This window comes from Lottia gigantea, assembly GCF_000327385.1.
Source record: "Lottia gigantea unplaced genomic scaffold LOTGIsca_64, whole genome shotgun sequence".
Taxonomy (NCBI): Eukaryota; Metazoa; Mollusca; class Gastropoda; family Lottiidae; genus Lottia; species Lottia gigantea.
In genome coordinates this window covers 82,526-98,001 of record NW_008710179.1, presented here as the reverse complement: position 1 = coordinate 98,001, position 15,476 = coordinate 82,526, and the positions used below count along the sequence as shown (strand labels likewise).

At 29.0% G+C, this 15,476-nt stretch overlaps 1 protein-coding gene across 1 annotated transcript in view; it reads left to right on the top strand.

Moving 5' to 3' along the window:
• Nucleotides 1-15,443, top strand: part of LOTGIDRAFT_235389 (hypothetical protein) — a gene marked incomplete at its 5' end in the record, with an annotated part of 22,146 nt that extends 6,703 nt beyond the window's left edge. The window contains 27 exons of the mRNA XM_009064620.1: nt 253-342; nt 1,091-1,171; nt 1,836-1,943; nt 2,338-2,466; nt 2,835-3,054; nt 3,369-3,450; nt 3,601-3,739; nt 4,075-4,156; nt 4,389-4,504; nt 4,970-5,128; nt 5,458-5,627; nt 6,375-6,517; nt 6,716-6,819; nt 6,958-7,071; nt 7,287-7,409; nt 7,622-7,770; nt 8,062-8,218; nt 8,492-8,594; nt 9,048-9,193; nt 9,507-9,566; nt 9,828-9,955; nt 10,134-10,192; nt 10,290-10,369; nt 10,757-10,822; nt 11,054-11,160; nt 11,340-11,502; nt 15,204-15,443. Coding sequence (XP_009062868.1) covers nt 253-342; nt 1,091-1,171; nt 1,836-1,943; nt 2,338-2,466; nt 2,835-3,054; nt 3,369-3,450; nt 3,601-3,739; nt 4,075-4,156; nt 4,389-4,504; nt 4,970-5,128; nt 5,458-5,627; nt 6,375-6,517; nt 6,716-6,819; nt 6,958-7,071; nt 7,287-7,409; nt 7,622-7,770; nt 8,062-8,218; nt 8,492-8,594; nt 9,048-9,193; nt 9,507-9,566; nt 9,828-9,955; nt 10,134-10,192; nt 10,290-10,369; nt 10,757-10,822; nt 11,054-11,160; nt 11,340-11,502; nt 15,204-15,284 — 3,159 coding nt within the window. The 3' untranslated portion in view covers nt 15,285-15,443. The remainder of the gene's footprint in view (nt 1-252; nt 343-1,090; nt 1,172-1,835; nt 1,944-2,337; nt 2,467-2,834; nt 3,055-3,368; nt 3,451-3,600; nt 3,740-4,074; nt 4,157-4,388; nt 4,505-4,969; nt 5,129-5,457; nt 5,628-6,374; nt 6,518-6,715; nt 6,820-6,957; nt 7,072-7,286; nt 7,410-7,621; nt 7,771-8,061; nt 8,219-8,491; nt 8,595-9,047; nt 9,194-9,506; nt 9,567-9,827; nt 9,956-10,133; nt 10,193-10,289; nt 10,370-10,756; nt 10,823-11,053; nt 11,161-11,339; nt 11,503-15,203) is intronic.
• Between the last annotated feature and the right edge of the window lie 33 nt (nt 15,444-15,476).

Sequence of the window (15,476 nt, the reverse complement as noted above, 5' to 3'; positions counted from 1 at the left end):
CTAATGCGATATATACCTGAGCAGCAATTGAAGTGACTGTTACCAAATGTCATCAGATAAGGTTAATGTCATAGGCTTTACATGATATAACTAGGAGAGTAATTGAGTATATGATGATTGATTCACACTTATTTATAAAATGATATATTCAGTCATTTTTTCTGTTTATCAAACTGTTTTTTGTGTACATACACATTTTTTTTTTCAAATTCTACCTTATTTAAGCACCAGTTCTTTTATTGATTTTTTCAGTATACAGTATGGAATTTTTTACCAAAGAATTTATTTGAACAGTTTAGAAGAATAGCGAACTTTTACTTTCTATGTATTGGTGTTGTTCAGGTAAGTAATAAACAAATTACTGAAATGTTGAAGCTAAAGTAGGCATAATGCAGGTAACTCCTGATACCAGTATATTACAATTATTTATTTGTTATTAGTGTTTGTTATCTTATTTTCTAGATATAGACCAGTCACTCCTGTTACCAGTATATTACAATTATTTATTTGTTAATAGTGTTTGTTATCTTATTTTCTAGATATAGACCAGTCACTCCTGTTACCAGTATATTACCATTGGTATTTGTTATTAGTGTTTGTTATTATATTTTCTAGATATAGACCAGTCATCCCTGTTACCAGTATATTACCATTGGTATTTGTTATAATTAGTGTTTGTTATTTTATTTTCTAGATATAGACCAGTCACTCCTGTTACCAGTATATTACCATTGGTATTTGTTATTAGTGTTTGTTATTATATTTTCTAGATATAGACCAGTTACTCCTGTTACCAGTATATTACTATTGGTATTTGTTATTAGTGTTTGTTATTTTATTTTCTAGTTATCTATAGGTACACCAGTCACTCCTGTTACCAGTATATTACCGTTGGTATTTGTTATTATTGTTTGTTATTTTATTTTCTAGATATAGACCAGTTACTCCTGTTACCAGTATATTACCGTTGGTATTTGTTATTAGTGTTTGTTATTTTATTTTCTAGTTATCTATAGATACACCAGTCACTCCTGTTACCAGTATATTACCGTTGGTATTTGTTATTAGTGTTTGTTATTTTATTTTCTAGTTATCTATAGATACACCAGTCACTCCTGTTACCAGTATATTACCGTTGGTATTTGTTATTAGTGTAACAGCTTTTAAACAGGTTTGTATATGTCTCTGAATTTACTAAAAAGCTAAATAAAATGAAAAGAATACAGTCATCTACATATATCCAGTTGAGAGAGCTATATCCTTTTTCAGAAGTATCAGGATCATCTGCAATTCAATTACGGCTTAGAAGACTGTTCTAACTTTCATAACATTTCTGACAATTAACATTCAGGCTAAACAATGTCATTCTTTTTTGTCTATGTCAGATGACAGCTGGTCTTTTAAGGGTCAACTTTTTTTCTACACCCATGTTATGGTTGTGTTGTACCCTGAATGTTATTCCTCTATATTGACTTGTTGTGTGGGATTAAAAGCCATAACTGTGCAGACTTTACTTTTTAAACATAAGCTGTGGCTTTAAAAATTTCTTACTTTAAGAGAATTGGAACCCATGGCACCCAATAACAGTCAACAATCTAATACTAGCCCTCAGTCTAACAGAATATTGTCTATTTTGTGTATATATTGATATTTGATTATGCTTGAACTAGTTTCATTCAAAATCGCTTCCTCTTATTACATTATGTTATTGTAAACCTTGATACCAAAAAAACAAAGTAAACTCCAGCTCAACATAATTGACAGGTAAAACCAATACAATACATAGTTTGAATACTGAATTCTTATTTATTCCACACCATTTAATATTTATCTAGGGTTATGAAGATTGGTTAAGACATAAAGCTGATAAAGAGGTTAACAGTCGACCTGCTTGTGTTCTACGTGATAAACAACTATTAATGGTTAAATCTATGCATATTAAGGTAAACAACTGAAATATCCATATTCATATAGCTAGCAGGTTTGAACATGACATCTTGTAGAAAAGTCACTAATTAAGTGTGCTATTGTTCATGTATATCATACAGGGTATGCCTCTGCAAAGAAGAAAAATTGTGAAAAAACAGCACCTGAATTACAATTTATTTAGTTTATATTAGATTATCCAGGCCACAAAATTTGAATAATTGTGAGAGGGAAAATATCTTTGAATATTGAGACTCTTTTCATTTTCATTTGCTCTGACATTGGTTGCTTTTATTAGCTTTAAATGAAGCTACTGTTTTTACACTTTTTGATGCAGAATTGTACAATTTATTGTTATTTTATCCATGTTTAAAACATCCTAGAATTATTTGCTACTTTATTTGAATTTAGGTTGGTGATATAATAAAAGTAAAATGTAATGATGGATTCCCCTGTGATTTATTATTATTGTCATCATCTAATAAAGAAGGAGAATGTTATATAACTACAGCTAATTTAGATGGTGAAACTAATCTCAAGGTATCCATCTTTATTAAAAACTATAATCTTAAACTGATATCAAGCATATTTCTCCTCTGGTGTAATATGTATCTCAATTTTTTTTATGAACTTACATAAAATTGTGTATTAACAAGGGATTTGTCTTGAAATTAGCAGTAACTAAAAAAGGATTGGAATAATATCAACTATCCTGTATCAAGAGATAAGATACATTGTTTTCACAAATCACAAGTTGTGCAGCATACTAGCATGATGAATTGTAAAATAGTTTTTTGAATAGATTTTGAATTACCCTTAACATATTACTGTAAATCTTGTTAAACTTGTTAAAAGAGGAAAATAAAATTTGGTCAAAATGTGTATGATTTATGATCTTATCAATTCAGACCCATAGTTGTGTACCAGAAACACGTCACCTTCAAAATGAGACAGAGTTTGATAATTTTGAAGGTTTTGTAGAATGTGAACAACCTAAACCTGATTTATATCGATTCATTGGTAATATTCATCTACCTCAATCAGGTCAACAAAACCTTATCAAATCATTAGGACCAGAAAATATGTTACTACGAGGAGCTAGATTAAAAAATACCTCATATATCTATGGTAAGTTATACAGCCACTCTCTGGGTGGTAAAATCCCCAAAGTGACAATAATCTTCTGTATCTTGTAGTTATTTGGCCATGCTGTGTGGCAATTGTCTTGACAGGATTTTCTGTCGTGGGAAATAGTGTGAGAAGATGTCTACTTAGTCACCTTTTCATTTATTGCTGACCATAATTTGAACTATACCACCCAGGGTTTTTAATTCAGCCATTAGATAGGAAATGGAGGTTTAAATCAAACTGTTGAATGAATCCTAATAGAGTAGTATGTTTTTGAACTTCATATTCTAGTGGTTTTTGGGGTTTTTTTTCAGGTTGTGCGATTTATACTGGTCAAGAATCCAAGATGGCACTAAATTCCAAATTTAAACAGACCAAATTTTCTAGAGTTGAAAAGTGAGTGAGAACTGAAAATTCTATAGAATATAAAGTAAAAGTACTACCTTAATTTAGACTTAAACATTCTGTAAAAACAAATTTCAAAATGATATAACATACCATATTTGGATTTTTTCAAAGCTATGTAATAATCTGTTATCTTTACAGGTCCATGAATAATTTTTTATTGACATTCCTGTTAGTGTTATTAATAGAATGTGCTGTGTCTACAGGGTTAAAATTCTGGTATACAGAGAATCATAAGTTACCCTGGTATATACCCAAGGGTAGTGGTGACAATGCCACTGTAAGTACAAATATTATTATACCTCAGACAGAAGGTGTTACAAGTGACATAAAACCTTTTACCTTAGAATTCTTATTACCATGTGGGGTATTCTACTTATATACCTTGAATAAGTTAAAAAAATAGCTATGGTATTGCATTTAATTGTCTTGTATATTAGCATCCAATGTGATACTGGCTGAAGCTCAGTCACTACGCATTAACTAGTTAAAAGAAATCTACACCTGTTTTTGATCAACAAGTAATACAAAATGATTTCAATGTAAAGTAATAAGCTAGCAAATATTCTTGAATGAAGACATTATTTAGTATGAAATATTTTTTTTTTACTTCAGGCGTTGGATATATTAAAAGATTTTTTAGCTTATATGGTTTTATATAATTATATCATTCCTATATCTTTATATGTTACTGTTGGTAAGTAAACATCTCATTTCATTTAAAATGAAAAATATCCCTTAAAACTGAACTGATAAAAACTATTTTTAACACAATAATTTGTATTACTAAACACATTCTTAGAAAGATTTGAATAGCTATAATCTTTATATTATTGTGATCTTTGCCCATTTAGAATGTATCACAATACCAAATAACCAATACCAAGATATTTGTTATTAAGACGACATTTAATGATTTTTTCTTTCAGAATTACAGAAGTTTATTGGGTCCATGTTTTTTAGTTGGGATAAAGAAATGTATGATGAGAAAATGAATTTAGCTGCTAGAGCTAATACATCAGATCTTAATGAAGAATTAGGACAGGTCAGACTTAGTTTGTAAAAATTTACGTTTTTTTTGAAGTACAGTGGCCTGACTACACTGTAGTTAGTAGGTAGGGCATGAGTGCATGGTCAATCTTCGTGAACACCTCATGCCACTCTACAACTGAACTGTCAACTGGGTATCTCTTTTATAGAGTCTACATAGATGATATTGTTAATATGGCATATATATTACCATGGGATTCCAATAATTTACATAAATATAACTCAAATGAAGAGATATTGTTCTTACCTAAATTGTATTTATTCGTTAATTCATCAACATATAATCATTCATTGGCTCTGTTAATTCTTTAACTTATATTTTTATTTAGTTTATGTCTAGAATATCATATATAAACATTCACTTAATTAATTATGTAACTTATTCATTCCTTCTTGAATTCAATTTAACCATTGTTTTTTTTTATTAGATGTAGCACTATTTTATTTTACCAATTCGTAGGTAGAATATCTGTTCACTGATAAAACTGGTACATTAACAGAGAATGATATGAAGTTTCGACAATGTTCTATTGATGGTAAATTATATGAGGAAGTATCAGGTAGACTTTATACTAGTAGTAATGGTGATCAACAATCTGAATATGTGGCTCAGTATTCTGTAAGTTAACAATCTCTACTATTTTATGATCAATCCAGTTCTTGATCAATTCCAGTGAAAGAAAAGTTATATAGTTTGGACAAGAAAGCAATGTTTGCCACATTGTCTGGTTCTTAATGCGATCTTTCTTGAACAGATCTGTGTTGTATTTGCTTCATTTTGAAGTCATGCCAAATAATCTGTCAAAGAAAAATTGAAAATCAGTATAAAGATTATTTTGCCAATATGTTGTTTTGGATTCAGGTTTTATTTTGCAGTTTGAATCGTTAGTACTTGGGGTTTATATTATACTTTCCATCTGGTTCCATCAAAGTTTCATTTATTTTCAGACTAAAATGGAGGAGTTTTTTCGAGTGTTATGTCTATGTCATACATGTAGAGTTGATGTACCTACATCATTTAAAGATGATTCATTAGGAGCCTCTAGTATATATCATTATGAATATGAATACCAAGCTTCATCACCTGATGAAAAAGCCTTTGTTGAAGCTTGCAGCAGGTAAGATCTATCTATTGTGCAATATGTTGTTATCTGTATTTCTGTAAATTGTAGATATGGTATAGTAGTATCATGTTGTATTCTGTAAATTGTAGATATGGTATAGTAAATCATGTTGTATTCTGTAAATTGTAGATATGGTATAGTAATATCATGTTGTATTCTGTAAATTGTAGATATGGTATAGTAGTATCATGTTGTATTCTGTAAATTTTAGATATGATATAGTAATATCATGTTGTATTCTGTAAATTGTAGATATGGTATAGTAGTATCATGTTGTATTCTGTGAATTGTAGATATGGTATAGTAGTATCATGTTGTATTCTGTAAATTTTAGATATGGTATAGTAGTATCATGTTGTATTTTGTAAATTGTAGATATGGTATAGTAGTATCATGTTGTATTCTGCAAATTGTAGATATGGTATAGTAAATCATGTTGTATTCTGTAAATTGTAGATATGGTATAGTAATATCATGTTGTATTCTGTAAATTGTAGATATGGTATAGTAATATCATGTTGTATTCTGTAAATTGTAGATATGGTATAGTAATATCATGTTGTATTTTGTAAATTGTAGATATGGTATAGTAAATCATATTGTATTCTGTAAATTGTAGATATGGTATAGTAAATCATGTTGTATTCTGTAAATTGTAGATATGGTATAGTAATATCATGTTGTATTCTGTAAATTGTAGATATGGTATAGTAATATCATGTTGTATTCTGTAAATTGTAGATATGGTATAGTGTATCATGGTATTAATGATGACTATATGGAGGTTTCATTTCAACAAGATATGAAAAGATATCAGTTATTACATACATTAGAATTTGATGCTGATAGAAAGAGAATGAGTGTTATAGTTAAGTGTGATAATGGTAAGTTAAACTATTATCAGACATAGTATTTCTTGTGCTAGCAGCCATATAATCGAAATGCTAAAAAATATGGTAATTTACAAAATTTCAACTTAAATGCTAAGTCACAAAGTCTTAATACAAACCTAATGTAGATTAAACAACTTCATACCTTCAAGGACTATATCGTGATCAAATAATTTCACATTCTATTTATAGGAGATATATTCCTGCTATGTAAAGGAGCTGAATCAACAGTACTAGATAAAGTGATATCAGGTGATATTATATCAACACGACGCCATATTGATCATTTTGCTATGGTAGGTTTTAAAAACTCTCAATTTCATAAAAGTTTTTTTTCTTGCATAAGTATGTACATGTATATATATTTGTCTTGTATGCATTGTACTGTACAATTTCGATTCGAATATACCAATTCATGTCTACTTATTTTTCAGCTTGGTTTGAGAACATTAGCTTTAGCACAAAGACAACTAACACAAGACACGTATAATGAATTTGATAAATTGTTACATAGTGCTAGAACGGCTTTACAGAATAGACAACAACGGGTATGATCATATCATTATGATATAAAACCAAACATAAACAATACGCGTTAGACCTAGAAAAGTGATAAGAGACCCCATTTTATGCAGATTTTTGAATTTGGTATACTTGTTGTATGACTGAACTGTATGTAAAAGTTTTGACTTAAAAGACAAAAGCATTGATTTTCTGCTGTGTGGGAGTTTTCCGTTCATTAACAACCTCATTTTTATTTCAGCTTTCTGAAGCATTTGAATTTGTTGAGACTGATTTACATGTACTGGGTGCTACAGCAGTAGAAGATAGATTACAGGAAGATGTTCCCAAAACCATTACATCTCTAAGACATGCTGGTATTAAGGTATAGTTGTATTTAGATTGATTCTGAGTAGATAATAAGAGTCATAAAATTTCAACAAACCTTTGTACCGAAATTTGAAAAATATATATATTTTGTATATATTTATCTTTCCCTTCAAATTTCTTATTTGTCAAATGTAATGTTCATCAAAAATTCTTTTAATATTTCTTTATACTAGCATAAAATCAGTTCATTCTTCAACAATTCTTCAGATTTGGGTATTAACTGGTGATAAAGAAGAAACAGCAGTTAATATCAGTTATTCAGCTGGACATTTTAAACAAGGAATGAATGAATTACATCTAACAAAAATAGAGGAATCAATGTTCTGTGCTGAGAAACTAAGACTTCATCTGATAAGGTATGACTGCGTTTATTAGAAATGTAAACATATCAAAGTTCAAAGCTCTTGTTGAAGTTCATTTCATTCTGGAGACACTAACAGCTTCTACATTGTATTCAAAACATTTAAAAGAAGTAAAACATTTTAAGTTCCATTTGGCTTTGCTATTGCGAGGTTAGATAATTCAAAAAGAAGCTTTAACTTGATAGACGAGAACCTCTTACAGTTTATTAGTATAAGTATTTTATGTGCTTCTTGATTGAGATATGGAATTAAAAAACTTAATCAATCTGTTTGTATTTTATACAGTATTGAAGAAGGACCAGTCAATATGCAGTATGCATTAATAGTTGATGGCAGCACATTAATTTTTATATTTGAACAATACTGTGATATGTTTCTAAAACTATGTAAGAAATGTGTAGCTGTCTTATGCTGTAGAATGTCTCCTATACAAAAGGCTGAGGTAAGAATTTTTTGGCTAGGTAATAGTTCATAGTAATTGCTAGCTGACTGCACATGCTTGATTTTGACTTCCACAAGACTTGCTCAACCTTTTATGTTCTCACTGTGATAAATATACAAATAAGCAATATTCGAAATGTGGACTCATACCTTTATGCTATTGGGTTGAAAACTGTTCAAAGAAGTTTGGGCTACAAGTTTTCCTTAAACGCATAGATTTCCTCAAACGCATAGACGTAAATGATTTTTGAGTGAATATTTTTGTTATTGTCAGATTGTACGATTGATTAAAACTAGTAAAGATAAACCAGTAACATTAGCTGTTGGAGATGGTGCTAATGATGTTAGTATGATACAAGAAGCAGATATTGGAATAGGTACGATATTAACAAAGATATTACTGCCTACATCATAATGATACATTTACAAGAACTGGACAATTGTAACATAATGAAGAATGGTGACTTAGGTGACAACTTTGAGCAAATCGAAATTTATCGCTCACCACCCGAAAATAATGCTTTTGGGAAACTGCTCAAACTCCTGTTTTTGTACAATTTACTGGTCATCTGACTTCCTTGTGCACTCTACACTAAATCAACACCCTCCTGTGTGCCTCGCCTATGCCATTAGGCATAGATATAGCACAACAGAGACGTGAAAATGCTTAGTCATCTTATCATATTGCCTGTTGGAGACCAATAGGAAGCAGAAGCCTCTTTACTTTGATATAGTTCAATGGATGAAGGAGTACGTTGATTAAGAGGCTAAATAATTTCATTGATGCCAAAAGACATATTGGTAAGAATGTGATTAATTTGATATTGAAGGTATAATGGGAAAAGAAGGAAGACAAGCTGTTAGATGTAGTGATTATGCTTTTGTTAAATTTAAATTTTTAATGAGAGCTCTGTTATTACATGGTCATTATTATTACATCCGCATAGCAACTTTAGTCCAGTATTTTTTTTATAAGGTAAATGTCTCATGTATTTAAGAATGCCTCTTTGATAGAGATCTAGTCGATACCTTTGAATGCATGACTAGAAACTCTAGGTCCTTTTAAACTCATCCTGTTTCACTTATACTGGTAATTCTTATGATCTTATAATGATGACAATGTAAGTTGTTGAAACGTTGTGTACATTTTTTAATTTGATCTCTACCCCTAATGTTGTATAATGATTATTTGTACACTATGTGTGTGCTTTTTAAATTCCGAAGTCTTCAATCTAATTGATTTTGAATTAATGACTCAAATATATGTTTGTTATGTTTTTTAATTACAGAATGTAGCCTTTATAACAAGCCAAATTTATTTTGGTGTCTATTCCCAAATATCTGCGCAGGTTAGTAACTTCTTAGAAGATCGTTGAATTGTATACCTTGATTATATCACAGTTGTCAATATTTCTGTAGAAGAGATGTTAGTCTAAATGGCATGGTATGTTTTAGTTGAATTGACATGAGATTTTAATTTTGAAATTACGCTCTGTAAACTGTATGTAAGTAGTCAACATCAAAGCACTATTATTGTTTTTACTGTGCACATTATATTTTTTACCAGCATTTGTAATTGATTATTAACTATTATTTTCTATTTATTTCAGCCATTATTTGATAGTTATTATTTATTGTTTTATAATATATGTTTTACCTCCCTACCTATTTTATTCTATGGAATATTTGAACAACATATACCACAAGATACTTTATTAGAAAAACCACATTTATATCAGTAAGTCACTATACTTATAAAAAATACTTTAAACTGACTACATTTTTTCATTTTTTTTAATGTAACAAACACATGGTTATTTATTCAATATTATATAAAAATTGAATAAACAAACAAGTTAAAAATTTGTAAAAATGTGTGACTGTGTGTTTTATTTTTTTATTTTTTTTTTTTTCAGACGAATCACCAAGAATGAATACTTGTCCTGGAAGAATTTTCTGAAATGGAATCTGTTGGGTATGTCAAATATTTATATTTATTCAGTAATTATAGTTGATTATCTGATTATATTGAGTTTTTTCTTAATATATACTAATTTGTTTATTTATTTCAGGTGTATGGCACAGTCTGGTGTTTTATTTTGGTGTTTTTTATGTCTTTCAATATGAATCCTCTACATTCCACTCAGGAAAAGTAGGTTTTTGTGTATTTTTTTAGCTCTTTATATGAAAAATTCATTTGAATAAATAGTCAAAGTGTGCATTTGTTCATCAAATAATGATTTTGATCGCCATTATGTGGGAAATTTATTGAAAAAATGTAATTCTTGAAGGCCCACTCAAAATAGATTAGCTGCTTAAAACATACAGAGACCAAAGAATTTGTTGAGCATCTCCATAGTTAGAATTTATTGCTTTAAGAATAATAAAAAATTTAGTGATTACTGTCCAAAATAATATTGAACTCATTATGGGGCATGTTTTTTTATTGGTTTGTGTTGGCCTATTGATTTAACACATAGCAATGATTTTTTTAAATGGTTAATATTTAAGATGCTATATTAATATAATATATTTTCAGATGCTAGGACTAGCTTGTTTTGGTTCTATTGTATTTACTGTTTGTACTATAGCAGTTAATGTCAAGGTAAATTCCTAACAAGACAAATTTGTATATCAATATTTATATTTTAATATTTTGACTAGTTGCAATTCTAATAATATGACCAAAAGTTACTAGAACTGTTGAAGTCTATAGAGTAACACTTGGAAATTTACATGAATTATTATTGCTAAGATAACGAAATTGGAAAACAAAATGTGTTCCATGACCTAACCATTTGATAGTAAGTTGAAGATATGATGTCTTATGTTTCAGCTTTGTTTAGAGACATATTATTTTTGTTTTGCAACATATTTTGGTTATATATTTGCTGGTATAGGCTGTTTAGCTTTGACTTTCTTATACAGTGGAGTCATTTGGCCGTAAGTTGAATTATTTTATATATAGCAGTATAAATCAGTATTTACATGTTTAGTTTACATAGTTGTCATTGATTGAGATGCTTGTACAGTATATTTTCAATGCTGACATTTTATGTTAATTATAAACATAAACAAGTATGTTTAGTATGAAATCAGAAGACCTACTGTATTTATTACAGAAGCTGGATGTTAAGTAGTCAATCTATGTATTTTGTGATATTTGAAATGTTAAAAAGTGGACCAGTATGGTTAATGATGTTACTGTTAGTGATAACAGCTCTGTTACCTGATATCATAATACGCTGTGTTAGAGATATACGCAATCATCTTAGTCAAACTAAAGTAAGTATTACTTAGACTTATCATGCATGATTACATTTTACATGTATTCATATAGCTTATCTTGAATTCCAATGTAACTTGCCAAATACAATAGGCATGATCAAATTATCCAGTCTTAATAAGTAAATATAGAATGTTAAATGATATTATTTTTAAAAGATATTGAAGCTATTGCTTTTATATGCTTTTTATTTTGTTTAACATATGAATTTATTTGAAATAACAATAGAAATTGAGTAGATTTTGTTCTTATGATTAGTAAATCATTTTTTTAAGGATCTAAGTTTTCAATTTTTTATGGTATTACTAACATGATATTTTTCTATACAAACATAAACCTGATATTTCATTAGTTTTCAATATCTAGAAAATATTCTGAGCAATATAATTAACAGGAAATATCAAGCTTAATTCCACACAATTCTTAATGAAATCTGACTTGTCAATAACAGCAGTTTATAGTAGAAAACATATATTTCTTCAGAATTTTATCAGCAAATAGTATATCAAAATAAATAGCTATTTTGATGAGATAGGGGTCATTATTCATTATATATTGCATGTTAACAAGACATGTTTAAGACAATAACTCATTGAACAAGATTGAGAATGATGTTATTATTATATTCCAATGTACTAAGTTAAAACTAGTGAGCAAAATGACAGGGAATCAACCACTCAACAATTTTTGATACAGACTTTTGCTTGGTATTTCTTCTGTCAATGTTATATGATGGTGATTAGATCTTTATTATTAACTTAAAACAAAAAATAGATTTTTACTTCTTTTCTTCCAAAAATGAACTTAACAATATTGTGTGGTACTTCAATACTCTGTATAATATATATCTATTAAGCTACTTACTTTGTTTAGATGGGACCACACTGTTGCTTCAGTAATAATAGAGTTTCTATATTGGATAGTATAGAATAAGTAAGTGCTTCTTGTCTTCCAATTGGTGTCAGATTTATCTTCTTTTCCTTCTAGCTTATACTGGTATACACTATCATATTTTTGTCATATGTTAAATTTCACATGTATATACGTCTATACCTGCAATAGCCATCTGTTTTTGTAGCTCAGAATGTAGCGATTTGATTGGATTATACTCCAGCGAATACATCCAATCATAGCCCTTTTGCAGACCGACTAAACATGGTTTATTGTTTACAGACATCTTGTAGAGGACTCTTGATTGGCTGTATTTGCTAACATAGAATCTGACCAAGTCCTTGCATTTACAAACTTCTGTGACAATTGCAAGCAAGGAATTAGATACAGTTCTTTATTATTTGATATTGTAAAGATGCAAATATCTTTTAAACAGATTCAAAAGAGGTTCTTTTGCCTTTGTATGTACATTTTGATGTCATTACTTCCTGTAACTCTTGAAAAACTGTCAGAGAAATGTTAGAAAAAAGATTTGGTTTGAATGATATATGATTAATAAAACATCATATACCATGTTAGGTGATAAAACTATGATAGTGTATGATGTAATGCATATATAGTATGCCTAGCATGACCATATATAGATTATGATATATCAGATTATAACTCCTAGTATGTAATCTACATCTAAATAGTCTTTATATTTATCTAGAGATTTCTTCAGACAGAACAGAAACAAAATAAATAAAAAGCTTTTTCAAAAACTAACAAAAGAATCAAAATTTAGAAATAGTGTTTTGATTGGTAGCTAAGAACAAAATTTAAAACTATTTCATTTCCCTATCATGAAGGCTCTGTTGAAATTATAATTGTATGTAAATGTTGTACTGTATAGTTATAAGGCTTGTAGTACCGGTACTATAATATACCATGCTATTTCTTCCTAATTCCTGACACCAATAACTGTTTAAAATCCTTGGCTACCAATGTCAGGAACATTGTTTTCAGGATATATTCTGTTGTGGAATTATACATGTTGTGATAACAAATCTGCATCGTGAAAGGAGTATTTTCTTTTCAGAATGTTTTTTAATGTTTTTACAAGATTTTTTTTTATAAGGCATAAGTTTAGATAGAATAAGTCATTTATTGGACAGAATTTTGTATCGTTTGATTTTGCACCAAATCTGTCCAATATGACTATTAATGTCAATTAATTTAATCAGGTATTTTGTGTCAAAAATGAAACCAAAGTAATGAGTTCTTTAAATTTTGATGGAATTGGGAAAAGATATTCATTGGGTCATTTTTTATTCCAATTGACCATATTCTATCCAATAATTTGCAATCAAATCAAAACAAGATTTCTGTCACTAAGAAAAAACATCTTATCAATTCTGAAGAACCAATCATTACTGTCTGTTATTTTGATGATCTATTCTTGAAACTTTATGGAGCCAACTTGAGAAAATGTTCCATTTTTGACTGAGAGGCCCTGATTCTTAAATAGCCAATTTTCATTCTTAGAATTATTTGCTGTAATTTCAAGCTTCTCCTACATCCTTTCCATAGTGAAAATTCAAATGAAAACATCTCACGGAAAGAAAAGAAATAAAAACAACTTAACAATATCTGAACATCTATATTTTTCTAGGTATATTGTAAACATTTAAGTTTTTATTACTTCTGTAAATATTTTCTAGGTACATCATCATGTTAGCATGAAAGACACATTATCCATTGCTTTTTCTAAACGATCAGGCAAATTGACAATATCTCAACATAATCTCATAGGTAACAATATCAACAACTTGACAGGATTACTAACAATTATTAGTTTTAGGCTGATATTAACAAATATTAAATCTTGATGTGATGTGTTGCCTTCTGACTAAAGTGTTCAATTCTGTCTTTATTTGGTACATCAAAGTCATATTTTTTCAATGGTGGCTCTATCATCAAATTGCTATTGCTGCTAATTTTCAAAGTATATTTGGTACAATATCATATGAATCTTTACAACTGACTATCCCAAGCAAGATTGGCCGATCTAGTCAACATCAACAACCTCATTCTGAACTAAGTTATTCCATGCTCAACATAGCTTGATTTAAATAAAGCATCGAAAGGGCATACAAAGATATGGCTTTTGTACTAAATAAGTAAGAATTGATTATTATTTCAATATAAAATTTGTACTGAGCTATTTTATTTCCAGTCTGCTTATAGATTTTTGTTAACAGTAGATAAAACCGTTTTTTGTAGAAAAGATATAGATATTTCGAAATTTATATTGAACTGTTGAAAGTTAAGCTAGTTGTGCAAAGTCTGCATATAAAAAAGAATTTTAAACTTTCCTCTGAAAAATATCCTTTCTTTTCACAATTTTCTCAGCTATTGAAAATTCTTTTTTTCTCTGGCCTTTGGTGTTGGCTTCTCAGCCTTCTCATTCTCTCCTCACTCTGTAGCTTAGTGAATTTGCTGTGTGTGTGTTTTATTTCTTTGGACTAAATGTACAGTCTAATTGCTATTTTGTAATTATCAATAGTGAGTCATTCTTACAGCCACTAAAACAAAAACAGATTTTGATATTCATGATGTTAACTCAGCTGTCAAAGTGATAGCAGAATATATTTCTTAAATGATACATTAATTTTTGATTTATTCATCAGTAATTCTTTTTCAAATATTAATGTGAGAATTGGTTTTGGTAATATTATACTTATTATTAGTAATACTAAATAGATTGAAAGGTATAGTTACATGTGCTTTTGATAAATAGTTTTATTCTGATTTTATTATTTTGTAGAAGAGAAGTGATACCGGTGAATCTGTGTTATTAAAACCATATCAGACCAATGGTAAACTTAGTTTTGATTTATCTATATAGTGATGAATAGCAGACATTATTCCTTTCTTACATAATGATGATACATCATGCCTGTTTTACATAATGATGAGTAACATACATAATGCCCTCTTTACCTGATGAGAAACAGACATTCAGCATGCTATACATAGTTATGTTTTATATAATGATAAGAAACAGACATTATGCCAGTTTTGAATAAAGATGAGAAAC